The sequence below is a fragment of the Fringilla coelebs genome, assembly GCF_963513975.1.
Source record: "Fringilla coelebs genome assembly, chromosome: Z".
Taxonomy (NCBI): Eukaryota; Metazoa; Chordata; class Aves; order Passeriformes; family Fringillidae; genus Fringilla; species Fringilla coelebs.
The window spans coordinates 64,714,499-64,728,508 of record NC_140031.1 but is presented as its reverse complement, the minus strand read 5'-3'; the positions used below and the strand labels follow the sequence as shown (position 1 = coordinate 64,728,508).

The following is a 14,010-nucleotide window of genomic DNA, read 5'->3' as shown; positions in this document are numbered from 1 at the left end:
GAAATACTGTGAGAAGCAAGAATTTACTGGGTTTAGTATTACATGTTTTGCATTTAATACACTTAAATGGCAGATTTGGAATTCCAGCCACTTATGGCTGATCTCTGTTTTCCATATGTTGCTTGGATTATCTAAGGTAACTGCAAAATTTCCTACTCCTGATTCTGGGAGAAGTGAAGTGTGAACTCGCTACACCTGGGTATATCGTACACATGCTTGAAAACAGTGTTTTCTTCTTGAAAAGTGTGTGCAGAAAGCATATGTATGAAGGAAACTGATTTGTAATTTAATTGATCATATCACCTGCTTTCCTTCTTTTGCTTTAAATATTTTGTCTAGCTTTTTTCCTCCATAATTGTACTATCTGGGTTAAAATTACTCCAAGTTCTGCATCCCGGTATGTACTTAAAAAGTATAAGTGTGTTTATGTTAAAGGCAAAGTTATGAAGAATGAACGCAGATGATAATTGCCATAGGCATTTCCAGGAAGTTTCCAAGTAATTGTAAGATCCATACCTCTGAAACTTTCTTTAAAGTATTTGTTTCAGTGACGCATAGAGATTCTGGCCCCAAAAGTCCATTCTAGTGCTTGTCGTCCAAATTAACATCCAGCTGTATGATGTCCCCAGTGGCTGGACTAATTTGTGCTGTTTTGTGATTGAAGTGCTATAATTCTGTGCTTCAGTTGTTCCCACAACATCTTGAAAGTCAGCAGTCAAGATCAGGTTTCCTAACAAACAGTTTGGGGTCTTTACATGTATGTCCAGTGATTCATTGTCTTGGGATGTTTGTAAATGCTGAGGGCTTGACATGCTTTTGGGGTGCATGGGAAGTGCCATCTTTCTACTAAAGAAAACAAAGAATTAAGTATACTTGGGGATTTTGCTTTTACACGACTCTAAGAGGTCAAAGAACTTCATTTATCTGCTTGGAATAGTCAATTTTATTGAAATTCAGAGACGAGTATAGTTTTGATGAGTCTTACAGACTTGGTTTCAGTGAGAAATTAAAATTTATTAACAGAAACAGAGCCTTTGCTTTGCAATATTTCCTAGTTCCTTTTGCTAGAGGCAGAAATATTTCAGACTCACAATGGCTCAACAATCTCTGCTGAGACCCAGTCATCTAGATAAAACCTATCTAAACTGGCACGGTTACAGAAGCAGCCCTGCAAGTGCTGACAGTAAAAGCTGCAAGCAGGAGACGCAGGTTTCAGGGCAGTAGTAGGAGCCTGTGTTCTGCAGGATTGGGTATGGCTGTTGAGGAAGGTCAGAAGCACACAATGCCTGGTCAAGTCTGTAAGTGCACATTGGCCCAACTGCGTTGTTCTTTGAGCATATTGCCTGTTGTGGTCCCTGCATGCCATCTCCTTTCAGTGCAGATTAAACGCCTGGGTCTTATTTACTCTCCAGTAGAGTGCATGGCTGAGCTGGTCCACACAACAGCTTCTTAGTTTCTCTTTGAGCTTGAACACAGAAGAATAAAGATTCATGACTCCCCACCCCCTGCCAGAGTAAATTGACCTCTCAGAGGCATCTCTTCACCTAGTGGTGTGAGGATAATGCAGGGCTATGTACGGAAAGAAAAGAGCAAGCTTTCTGATAGGACAGAGCCCAGGGCGTTTCTTTTGGGGAGCATTCAAGTGTGTTAGGCTAAAATAGAAAACAGGTGAAAGAGGCCTGCGCCCCGTCACGTGACTGATCATCTAAGTCTCCCTTGCAGCAATAGCTGCTTCATCGTAAACCTTGGGGAGTGACTCTTTGTTGTGTTTCTTACTGTTGTTTTTGACAATCTGATCTCTCAGACACCACTGGGGGCTTTTTGTGGTGGTCCCCAGTAATGAGTCAAAAGTTCTGACTCTAGAGAGGCTCCTGATGGGGTCCTGTACCTCAAACCCTCACCCTTCTGCCATTTTTTAAAGTTTTGCATCTCACTCAGTTGAACCTGTAGATCGTCTGGGCCACAAACAAGCTCTGTCTCATGAAGACTGAACGGCCCACCTTCTGGATAGTGAATATTGCATCACACAGCCCTTTATGTTCCTAGCCGGAGTGGCTCCTGATTGATCACATCTTGTGAACAATCTAATATCCCGTGCCTGTTTGTATTTGTATACATCTCTTTTACACATATTTATTCAATTGGTCCGTTCCCTTTTGCACAATATTAGCCCATCATTTTTCTCTTACATGCAGACATAACTCATTGCCTTGGCAACAATGAGCAAAGGCATTCTGTGAAAGTATGTACAGATAATGGTGATAAAAAATATATTCTTATCACTGCATTAAATTAAATTAAAAATAAAGAGTCCAGCTGCAGAAAATCATTCAAGCAGGTTGACTGATTGAAATGGGATTCATCCATGTGCTACAGTGATTCCCTACATTCCATTCTAAATCACTGCTCTGAGCAAGGATAGCTGAAGATTGATGGAGGAGTAGTATGTTTAATGGTGTGGCATGAGCAACTATTCAGTAGCTCATTCACATATGAAATCCATGTAGCTGTAAGCTCTAAAACTCTTAAACTGGCTTGAGGAGAATTATTTTAAGACTGTACATTGACCTATAGATCTTTATGTCGTGTCCCTTTCCTCCTGAAAGATTTGGATTAGGAAAATACGAGTTCAGAGGCTTGGCACTGCTTTTCATTTCTGACAATGAGATTTGGCTCATGCATCATTGCCTGCGTGAGGTGAATGCCTCATCTGAACTTGGAATATACACTGCCCCTATCCTTGTCAGTTGAGAGACACTTCTCTACAAGTCCAAGTTGTCCTACCTCCCTGTCATTTAAAAGGAATGGATCACCCTTTGGAAGCACCCCTTCCTCTGCTGTGTGGAGGCAGGGAAGGAGGAATGAATCCCTCTTCCCTTCCCATTGCATATATCTCTCCTCTGTGTTAAAGGTGAGAGATGGAAACTAGGTCTGGCATCTTATATACCTAATGTTTGTTTTACAGTAGCTAATTTTACTCAATTACAGTATTTCATTACAGTCATTCCTGTTCCTACCTGCAGCTGGTCATTTTTGCTGATGTGATGGAATTCTTGCTTAGCTGTACCTGGAGCTGAGCCATCCTGAAGCAATAGATACCATCAGTACTAGGTCAACATAATGGTACATAAGCTTTGCTCCTTCTGAAGACAAAATTTAATCTGAGGAGGTGAGGCAAAATCCAATTACTGTATGAGAAAATACGGTACCCAATGGCTGTGCACTGCAGTGTTCAGTTAAAAGATTTCATTTGAGCTAGACTGGTTTATGCTCTTAGGCTCTGGGGGAAAGCTCATCTTGTGCTCAAATGGTACCATCCAACTCATGCCTTAAGCTGGTGCATCATAAGCAGTTTGCTGTTGTGGCGTGAGGATCTGGAATTTTAGTACTCCATTCAACCCCTTTTGGAATGAAAAGTCATTAATCCCTTATGTTTAGTCTCCTGATATTCTCAGCACTATTAGAATTCTCTTTATAACTTGCTTTCCCTGGCTACTAGAATAGTTCTGTTGGTTCTATTGCCATGTATTTATGAACAGTTTTATCAGAAAACAGTTCTTCTGGAGTTACTTATCAGTTTTAGCACTGTGTACATCTACGGAAGCAAGGAATAACTCCAATGAGTAATTTGCCAAAGGCCAATTTTAGTTTATGTAGGCTGTTAAATGAAGAAATGTTTTCTGAAAGCTGGATCTATGAGGGAGTGTGCAAGGCCTTTGTTCTCTCTTTCTTCTGCTTCTCAGCAGCCTGGTCTGATGACAGGTTAGAGTGATGGTGTAAGATATTCTGTGAGCAGAGCATACAGTCAGGAAAGCTCCTGCTGTCTCTGAGTAGTCATTTTTTCACTATAATGCCAAAATACAGCCACAACAGCTCACTTGAGAATGGAGTAGAGATGTAAATCACAGAATAAGGGCAGAACTATCTAAGTCCATCTAAAACTAAGTCCTTTCATCAGCATGGCTGAGGTCAAGTTTCTGACCCTAGTGGCATATAATGAAGAAGCTGATCAGTTTGATGATCTAAGTCATTGGCTTTCAGAGTGGAGAGTGTTAAAATCTGTCCGGATTTAGACTGTCTTTGCATCACCACCAGTGGTAGACTCACTGCTGCTCATGAACAGGGATGTCCAAACTTCATCTCGTATTCCATTAAGTATGACCTGATAATCAGAGTCAGGTTGAAACAGATGTCTGAGATGATAAAGTCCAACCTTTGACCAATCACCGCCATGCCAACTAGACCATGGCTCTAAGTGACACTTTCAGTCTTTCCTTAAACACTTCCAAGGATGGTGACTCCACCACCTCCCTAGGCAGCCCATTATGCAGCAACCTGTGGGACCACAGTAATTGCAATCACATCTGCATTTTAGAAAGGCAGAATGTAGTAATTGGAGTGACCTTGGGAAAGTTCAGCAATCACTCATTAGAGATCCTGTGTTTCTGCTGCATGTTGATGGGGAGTGATAAAGGCCTGCCTGCCTTGAGTGTGGCACATCTCCTGTGATGAGGAAGGACTTTGTTGTTCTTCTCCCTCTTTCCATGTGGTTGGTGAGTTCTGATGTCATTTTTCTTTTAACTGCAGGTCACTTCATGGGCAACAACACAGTGATTGATGTTTTGAGGAGAGAAGGGTACGAAGTAGAACACACTCCAGCTGGACAAGCCATCAACAAGTAATGGATGCTTTCATCTAGTTGAGCAGCCATTGGGGGGAGTTTCTAAACAGTTATGAAGTAGGAATGGTAGCTGGAATTAAAACTAAGAGGGAGCTAAGCTTTTTCTGTCCTTCCCAGCAGTTTGCTTTTCTCTTCCATGAACTATTTTGGAAAGGGGATTTTATTTGGTTTTGTTTGTGGGGTTTTTTTGGTTTGTTTGTTTTTTGTTTGGGTTTTGTTGTTGGGGTTGGGGCTCTTTGGTTTATTGGTTTGTTGTTGTTGGTTTTGTGGTGGTTTTTTGTGGGTTTGGGTTTTTTTTTTGGTGGGGTTTTTTTTGTTTGTTGGGGTTTTTTGTATTGTTTTTTTTGGTTCTTTGTTCTTCTTCTTCTTGTTAATAAAATTTCTACCCTTGTACGTTTTTAACTCTTAAATGAACAGCCACAGAGTATGCATGCTTGGTTCATCAGATCTGGATGCTGTCTTGTATCATACAGGCTCCCAGGTTTCTCTTTCCTCTCTTTTATATGTTTGACTGCCCTGCCTTTTAATAATCCTCTTCTTTTATACTGCTATTTTTTATTCTTTCTGTTTACTCTCTCCCAGTCTGGAATCTGATTGTCCAGAGTCTTTGCAAACTCTATGACGGATTGCTGTCATGTCCCCTGTTTTCTTCTGTATTTTTAAGCTAAGGTACTTGTTGTTCTGGTTCATCCTGCAGCTGTCCTTTGGGATATACCCTTCAAGCTTCTTTTTATCTCTCACTGGATGCTTTTATCCACCTCCATGGTTTCAGTAACTAGAGAATGCCAGATAATCTCCTACTCCACTCTCTACCGAGAATTACTTGTGCTTTGACTCACCTCTTCCTGGAATTCTTGCCATCAGCTTATGGTCTGCAGTCTTTGCTTTCCCTTTCTCCAGACTCTTACCAAACATGTAGCTGTCAGATATACTCGCTCTTCACTCCTGAAAACCACAAAGGAGAAAATATGGAATTGGTCCCAATTATGGTACTGTTTTCCTTTTATCTTCTGTGCTGGGCATAGTGTCCTGATTTACATCTCTGTCCCTCCTCCCCCACATTTCTGATATGGGGCTCTCAGGCAGGACTACTGCCTTTTGATAGGATTTGTGCAGAAGGCACAGTGTTGAGTCTTGGTCTGTGCCAAGGGCTCTACAAGTGCGGTGCAAGTTAGCAACAACTGTTTTTCTTATACTCTGATTGCTTCATCTTTCTCTTTATACCACCATTGCTGTTGTCTGAAAACATGATATTGAAATTCTGGTTTCTGCCATGATTCTTGATATGGACATACATCATTAACTCTTCATGCACTGAAAAAAACTGAATCAAGACTTAGCCCATGATTATATGAATGCCAGCCCATAACCCTATTTCTGCCAGTGGGGACATGGTCTGACAAGCAGAAACACCTGTGCTTAAGCACAAGACTTAATGATTCTGTGACGCTAGAGTTGTGCTAGAAAATCCAGTGTATCAGTGTTTACAAGGATGATAAAAACTAACAAACAAAAAAAAAAACCCAAGCCCAAACCAGCCTGCACTGATATTTTCATGTTGTTTTTTCATTCTTAGCTTAGGTATTCCTAAAAACAGCTGTAGCATCTTCTTAAAGCTTAAAGAATGATAGCTTAATAGGTACTTGAGAATAAACTAGATCTGATACTCTTCAGTAAAGATGTAACTGTAAGGGCAGACAACTGAATAAAGGACAGATTTTCACTTATCAGGAAGGTTGGTATCAAGGTTACTTGGAGTAGCAGGGCACCCAGTTCCATAACCTCATAGTGGGAGTTTCATTGTGCAGCCTCTTGTGCTTTTGAAAGCCCTCAGTTTGGCCTCAGTTGCATCTTAAACCTCTTATTAGGACTGTTGGACAGAACATCTTCCCTGGAGACTTGAACATAAACCTGAGTAACAAGATGGCACTTCGCTGTTAGCATTTCTGGATTACTTGGAAACAGATTGAAAAATATTAAATACCTTTTAAGAAAAACATGGGTTAAAAGGAAAAGAGCATTTAAGGTGAGGGAAAGGACTTGTGGCAAGAGTGTGTCAGGGTCCTAGGGCTTGGAAGGAAGATTTCACTTTATTGCGATCCTGGGCTTGTTCTGGGAGCAAAAAGCAGAGCAACCTGGGACAGTAAACCGAGTGCTAATCATGTAAATGTGGAACTGTATCCAGCTATGCCGTGCTGCATGCAGTCCAGTCAGTACCTATGGACTATTTCACTGTTCATGACTGAGACAGGATAAAAAGGCGAGTGGCTGAACTGAGACAGAGAGTTTAAATGACTGCTCTGGTGTCAGACACAATAGGGATATTCGTTGAGAGGTTCTAAAAGGAGGAAGTCTGCAGTCATCTCCTTCCCTCCAGCATGACATTTCACTGTAGCACCACAGTCTGCTGCTTCCTGTGCTCTGGCTAAACAAAAAGTTCTTTGTGAGATATGTTGTAGATATGTGTGTAGGAACCAATAAGGATGCAGGATAGTCACGCTCATTTTCCTGTAGCAGGCAGGGCTGCCTGAGGTCTACTTTCCATCTGCAGAGCAAATGGGATGGATGCCCCTAGTTGGAGACAGAGAGGTTCCTTCTCCCTGCTCTCTGCCGGGCAGGGAAGGCAAAAGAGGTGCCCCAAGCAGACAGTATTGTAGAGGACAGTTTATAAATAGTACCACAAGCTCAGTCAAGCTCCTTCTGACTCACTTTGGTCCTTAACTCTTGTTCCTGATTTTAGAATGTAGTTAGATATTGTAAAATATTCAACACAATCACAGGCATAATTAAGGTGCTTGCTGACTCTCCCTTAGTTGCTGTGATGGGAAGTTGGCCTGGGGGGAGAAGAAGGATGGGCTTTTGAATCTGTGTGCCTTTTCCAGTGGTGTCTAGAAGAATTGCCTGCAGGAAACGTTTCAAAGGAGGCTTGGTATATGGATGTGTCTGGGGTTGCATCTATCAGAATAAATGTCTGGCCATGCAGTATGGAGTCATCTTCTGCCTGTAGCAGTGCTGAGCTCCAGCATGGTGTGGCCATGAATTCAGAAGGGAAGACTGCAGGCAGCGTGGTGCTCTAATCGACAGGGGCAGCGTGCTGCCCACTCTGTGACTTAGTTAAGGAACAGAAACAGTGAAGAGAAGTGGTGGGAAAGGGAATCATGGGCAGAAGGCCTTGAAACAGATTAGATCAGGTTGCTGGAGAGAGCTAACGAGAGATCATCACTCTGCAAGGTGGAGTTAAAGAGTGGATGATGTGAAGCAGCTGAGGAGGAGAGCTGAAGGATGATGACAGTTCAGAGGCAATAAAGTGTGACAATGTGTGACACTGCAATGATTTTGAACGACATTGATAACCAGGGTACATTTTGCAGCAGACTTTCTCATATAAACTTCAACATTTGATCACTCTGATTTTCCTTGCTTCGAATAAGACAAATTATCTTTGTTTTCCATCTACTCTCTTGATATTCTAGTCCACAACTTCATTTCCCTTTCTGCAGGAACTACTGTATTTGCTATCAAATAAGTGTGCATACAGTGATGGGCTAGCTTTAAAACTGCACCCATGCTGAAATACACCTCCTTCCAGACCACCTCCCTTTCATGTCATTGAAGCTGAGAAAGGAACACAATTCTGAGGGAGTTTCATTGGTTAAAGGCAGGTTTCTGCTTGGTGGTCTGTGGTTTTCTGTTACTTTCCTGAAAATCAGCCCAAGCCAGTCTGCACTTTCATTGCTGAAGACTGTTGCATTTCTTCTCTGTATGAAGTAGCCCTCAAGATCACTCAGATATTCCTACTAGATTCTGTGGTTACATAGAGCAGTTTGAGTTTGTGGTTTTGTCGAAGATGCTCATAAACAAGTAACGAGGGAAAATTGTTCCAAACAATGAGAAATGTGGGACAGCAAAGCCATGAATGAATAGGACACTGCAGACTGCCTGCCTTAGAGTATAGATGAACTGTTGCTTGCTCTAGAAATAAAGAAATAGCTTCAGTAATAAGGGTGAAGATGATTGTTGTTTTTTGCAATTTATCATCTTTGCAGGAAGCTGAGTAGTCATAGCCCTGAGAGCTTTTACTGGGAGCCCAACTTGGGGTTTCCAAGATTGGTCTTGTAAGACAGTTTGTACATGCCCATAGTCTCAGTGATGTATCTCACTGGAGCTCCTTTGAAATTCCCAGTAATGCTACCAGCCTAATACAGGATCTGGGCAGCTGGAAGGCTAAGGCCTGATTCCCACTGCTTTGTTATTTGCTATAAATTTGTGCAAAGCTCAGCTCTGTTTATGAGAGAGGTGCAATTTCTCAGTTTCTTCCCTTCATGAACACCTCCATACTTGTCCATAAAACCCACTAAGACCAACAGTTCATGCTCATTGGTGTACTTTATCTGAGTGGAAGAACAGCATTACACCCTTTTACATTCAACCCTAGAAGCCAATGCCACAATTGTGTGCTGAGCTCTGGTCTCTTATGTGTCAGACATGTCCTCTGATGTGATCTTTTGTGAAGGCTGTGAATCCACTGCTTTCTACTGTCTGCCTTCATCAAGAAGAAAATGAGAAGAGAGTGAACTTGGTGATGCCAAAACTCATCTGCTTTCAGTTGATGCAGACTAGATGGCCCAAAGGATTCCTTGATCATAGAATCATACAATGTTAAGAGATTGGAAAGGACTTCAAACATCATCTAGTCCAAATCCCCTGCCATGGGCAGGGACACCTTCCACTAGACCAGCTTGCTCAAAGTCTTACAACCTCCCTGGGCAACGTCTTCCAGTATTTCACCACCCTCACAGTAAAGAATTTCTTCCCAATACCTGTCCCAAATGCATCCCTTCTTCAGCTTGTGTCTGTTACTCCTGTCACTATTATTCCTGACAAAGAGTCCCTCTAGGGTCCCTTCCCAGTAGGACCCTTCAGATACTGGGAAGTTGCAATGAGATCTCCATACAGCCTTTTCTTTCCCAGCATGAACAAACCCAGCTTCCTCAGTTTGGCTTCACAGGGGAGGTGGTCCAGTCCCCTTATCAATGTTGTGGCCTCCTCTGGGCTTGATCCAACATTTCCATGTCCTTCTTATGTTGATGACCCCAGAGGTGGATGCAGGGTTCTGAGTGAGGTCTCACCAGAGCAGAGCAGAGGGGCAGAATCCTCTCCCCTGCCCTGCTGTCCACACTGCTCTGGATCCAGCCCAGGATCCCATTGCCTTCCTGGGCTGTGAGTGCTCATGGCTGAGTCATGTGAAGGTTTTCATCCACCATCACCCCCAAGTCCTTCTCCTCAGGGCTGCTGTCAATCTCCCCTCAGCCTGTAGCCATGTCTGGGATTGCCACATCCCAGGTACAGGACCCGCAGTTTGCCTTGTTGAACTCCATGGGGTTTGCACAGACACACCTCTCCAGCCTGTCCAGGCCCCTCTGGATGGGATCACTTCCCTCCAGCGTGTTAGCTGCTCCACGGAGCTTGGTGTTGGTGCCAAACTTGCTGATGGTACCCTTGGTCCCACTGTATGTGTTGCTGACAAAGATCTTGAACAGCAGTGGTGCCAGCACTGACCCCGCAGGGAGACCACTCATCAGTGGGTAAGGAGCTGTTGACCACAGTTGTTTGCGTGCGGCCTTCCAACCAGTTCTTCATCCACCAAGCAATCCATCCATCAAAGCTATGTCCATCTAGTTTGGATACACACAAGGATATCGTGTGGGACAGTGTCAAATGCTTTGCCTAACTCTGGCAGACAATGGCAGTTGCTCTGCCACATCCATCGGTGCTGCAGCCGCATCAGAGAAGATAATCAGATTTAACAGGCATTGTTTGCCCTTGGTAAAGCCTTGTTGGCTGTTACCTATCACCTCTTTGTTTTCCATGTTTGTTTTAGTTTTCAGTAGAATCTGCGCCATGATCTTGCCTGACACAAGAGGTGAGACTTTTACTTTCTCCTTTTTAAAAATGAGGGTTATATTTCCCTTTTTCCACGTGTTGGGAATTTTACCTGAGTGCCACAAGTTGTCAGAAATTCTTAATAGTGGCTTAGCAACTTATCTGCCAGCTTCCTTAGAACCCACAGATGAATCTCAGCAGACCCCACACACTTGTGCACATTCAGGATCTTTAGATGGTCTCAAACATGATTCTGTCTTCCATTGTGCTTAGGGCCTTCAAATTCCCATTTGCCTTTCCCGACTTGAGCAGCTTGGCTGGAGTACTTGCCATTGAACACTGAGACATAGAGGTCATTGAGAACCTCAGCCTTCTCTGGGCCCAGCATGCAACCAGGTTACTGTTACTGGTATGCCAAGCCTTTCCTTCAAAGGCAGTAATTTTCAAGATGTGTTTCTGTAGCCATGGTCATAGTGTGTGGGCTAGCTTGTTTCTTATCTTCTCCACCAGTGAGAGGTGCTGATCCAGACCTGGTTTCATCAGCTGGTGTGCTTTAGTTGTTTTGTTTGCCCCTTCCCTTTCTCCCCCAAGTTAGTTTGCTCTGGGCAGGAATGTTGAAAGGAATAATCTGGTCTGTGTTCTGCAGCACATCAGATTAGAGGAGTGTGGTTTGACTCTGACTTAGAAGTGATTCTGGTTTTGTCTCTTTCTAGATATGCAAGCTTATTACCAAGAGTTACTCCACCCTTATCCAAACTGCATTCTTTCCTCTGACACAGACTGCTTCTTTTCCAAAGATTCTTCTTCTTTTTTTTTTTTTTTTTTTTTGCTAAAGAGCACTATTTTGATGATAAAATCAATATTGACTTAAGGAAGAGGGAGCAGGAATACATGGCAGAGAAATGAGCATCCAGGGAGAAACATCTATTTTATATGTATGTACCTTGATACAGGATTTTGCCTCAAAGCCCTTTTAAATGTTATCTGTGTTCTCTCTTTCTTCCAGCCAAAAATCTCCCAAAACCTTGTTAGCCTTTTCATCATCACACAGTCCCTATGTCATGTCCCATGAGCTCCCACTGCACCCCCAGAAGGAGGAGGAAGAGGAGGAGGAAGAGTTCCTGCCTCACCTGCTATTCCCTGACAGCATTGATGTGCTCATGAAAGTAGACAGGAAGTACAAAAAGAAGAAGAAAAAACAGCAGAAGAAGCAAAAACTGCGACAATTTAATGACCTCTGGGTTCGCCTTGAAGAAAGGTAGCTAATGGCTGGGGAGGGGGAGGATGGCTTGTCAAACTGGACTTCAACTGAGATGGTTCAATACAGACTCTCAAACTTCTGCAGGGGTAGATTATCTTGTGGAAATGATCTGACCTTCTCCACTGCTGTGATTCTTTCTGAAGCATTTGCACGAGGTTTCTTGTGCTTTTAGTGGCAAAAAAGCTCTTTCTTTTCTTTGTATAGTTAGATTTGTGTAAAACTAGGCATAAAACAAGTGGAAGTCTTGTCAAGATTATTCTCCATTTGGGTTTGAGGTATTGTGAGCATATGGCAGTCCTCTCTTTCATGGAAGGCTGGGTCCAGTGGTGGATGGTACAGATCAAAGCCTTGGACCATTAACCGAAAGCTGCTGCATATGAGGAAGCTATCATGCCTGGCATATGTTTTTCTTGCACTTGGGCAATATTCATGCAGCATTTTCAGTCTCTGTATTATTTCAGTCTGAAAAAGCATGACACCCTAATGAATAGCAGAGTTTGTATAAAAAAGTTAGTGTGTTGTGGGGCAGACGTTTACACATATCCCTTACTTTTCATCCAGAAAAGTTTACTTATTTACCAGAACTACAGCAACCCACAGAAAAAAAAAAATCAAAAGCCAATTTCTCTCATTACCTATAATAGGGCCTTTGACTGAATTTATACCTTCATGTTTCCCTCCTGTCAAATAACACACATGCCCAAATCTGCTTTCTTTTGTACTTTGTGTGTCTGTATCTCTGCTATATTCAGCTTGAAGGCATTAAATTTTTGTGATATCATGAACAACCAGACAAGTGGGGGCAATGGAATAAAGTCTGACAGTTCTTGAAATGAAGCTTGTACATTATTTGGGTTTTTTCCCCTCTGAAGAATACTTCTACCTGCTCCCAAGTAACCCAAGTTACTCAGTACAGCAGAGTTTCTCCTATGCCTTTCCTTTCACATCCCTAATTGTACCACTGCTATGAGTGATACATGGCTCAGGCTGGCCACAAGTGACTGCAGCAGCTGTTCTCTTTGAGGCAGATCTTTTAGGCCACATTCCCTTCTTTGCTCCTTCCTTCAGCCTTACTATTAAGTATTTGGGAAACAAATGCTCATGTAGCATGTCCTCTGACAGACCTACACACAGTCCAAGATTCACCACTATAACAAATCCTATACTGATCACACTTGATGTTGTCTCATAGTGTACCATTTACTTTCTATTAACGTAGTTCATATTAGCTGATTGTGAATGAATTTTTGGAGTTTCTGTTGATAATCTGTTTAGCTGAAATGCTAAGGAATGTCTGTCTTAATCTCCCCTGTGCCTCCACAGTGCCATATTCAGTGTTTCGCATGCAGTTGCTCCCACAAAGCTCGGGGAGGTCAGTGGGTAGTGGCTCTAAGACACCTGTGCACTTGCAGTATCAAGCCTTCAGAAGAAGAGGGAAGATGGGAAGATGTGCTACTGTGACCAAATTGAAGGCCCATTAAGGGCTGCATACTAGATTTTAAGTGCTCCCACGCAGTAGTGAGGCAAAAGCAAAGCAAATGATGGCAGCCTAGGAAATTCCTGCATAAATATGGGAGCAGGAAAGGCTGCTTTTCTTTTCTTTTTTTTAATATGTCCTTTCTTCCCCTATTATTTAAGTTGTCCTTTGTGCTAGAAGCTTACCCTGGTGCTAGGTGACACCCGCTTCGTAGGGGTGACTCCTTAGCAGCAGAGAGGAGCTTAAACGTCTGGAGATGGAGATGTTGCACGGCAGTGCTGGGAAAGACAAAGGATGCCTGGGAGATTGCTGTGCCCGTAGTGCCTCGGCACTGTGGGAAGGCAGCTGTCCCTCCGGCAGGAGCCCCACCCGTGCGCTGGGTTTCTGTAAAGCTCGGGCTGTCTGCAGAGCTCTGCCACAGCGCCCATGCCGCTGCTGGGCCGGGCTGGGCTGACAGCCCCACCTCGCGGCACATCCCTTCCCGGGGAAATCCAGCGCCTCTGGGCTCCAGCTCACCTGTGCAGGGCACGTCTCGCTCTAAACATTCCTCAGGGTGTGCAGACACAGGTAAAGCTGTCAGGTTTCTTACGAATGGGCCATTCACAGCTTTCAGGTTTACAGATGGGCTTGATGACCTTCAAGGTCTTTTCCAACCTACATAATTCTGTGATCCTCCTGTGAGCCTGAAAATGTGAAAGGTGTAGCTCA

General features: G+C 43.2%; 1 protein-coding gene across 1 annotated transcript in view; it reads left to right on the top strand.

The window, feature by feature from the left end:
• Positions 1–14,010, top strand: part of TRABD2A (TraB domain containing 2A) — a gene marked incomplete at its 3' end in the record, with an annotated part of 80,500 nt that overhangs the window by 65,006 nt on the left and 1,484 nt on the right. Inside the window, exons 5-6 of the mRNA XM_084224782.1 lie at positions 4,588–4,678; positions 11,571–11,822. Of these exons, the coding sequence (XP_084080908.1) occupies positions 4,588–4,678; positions 11,571–11,822 (343 nt within the window). The remainder of the gene's footprint in view (positions 1–4,587; positions 4,679–11,570; positions 11,823–14,010) is intronic.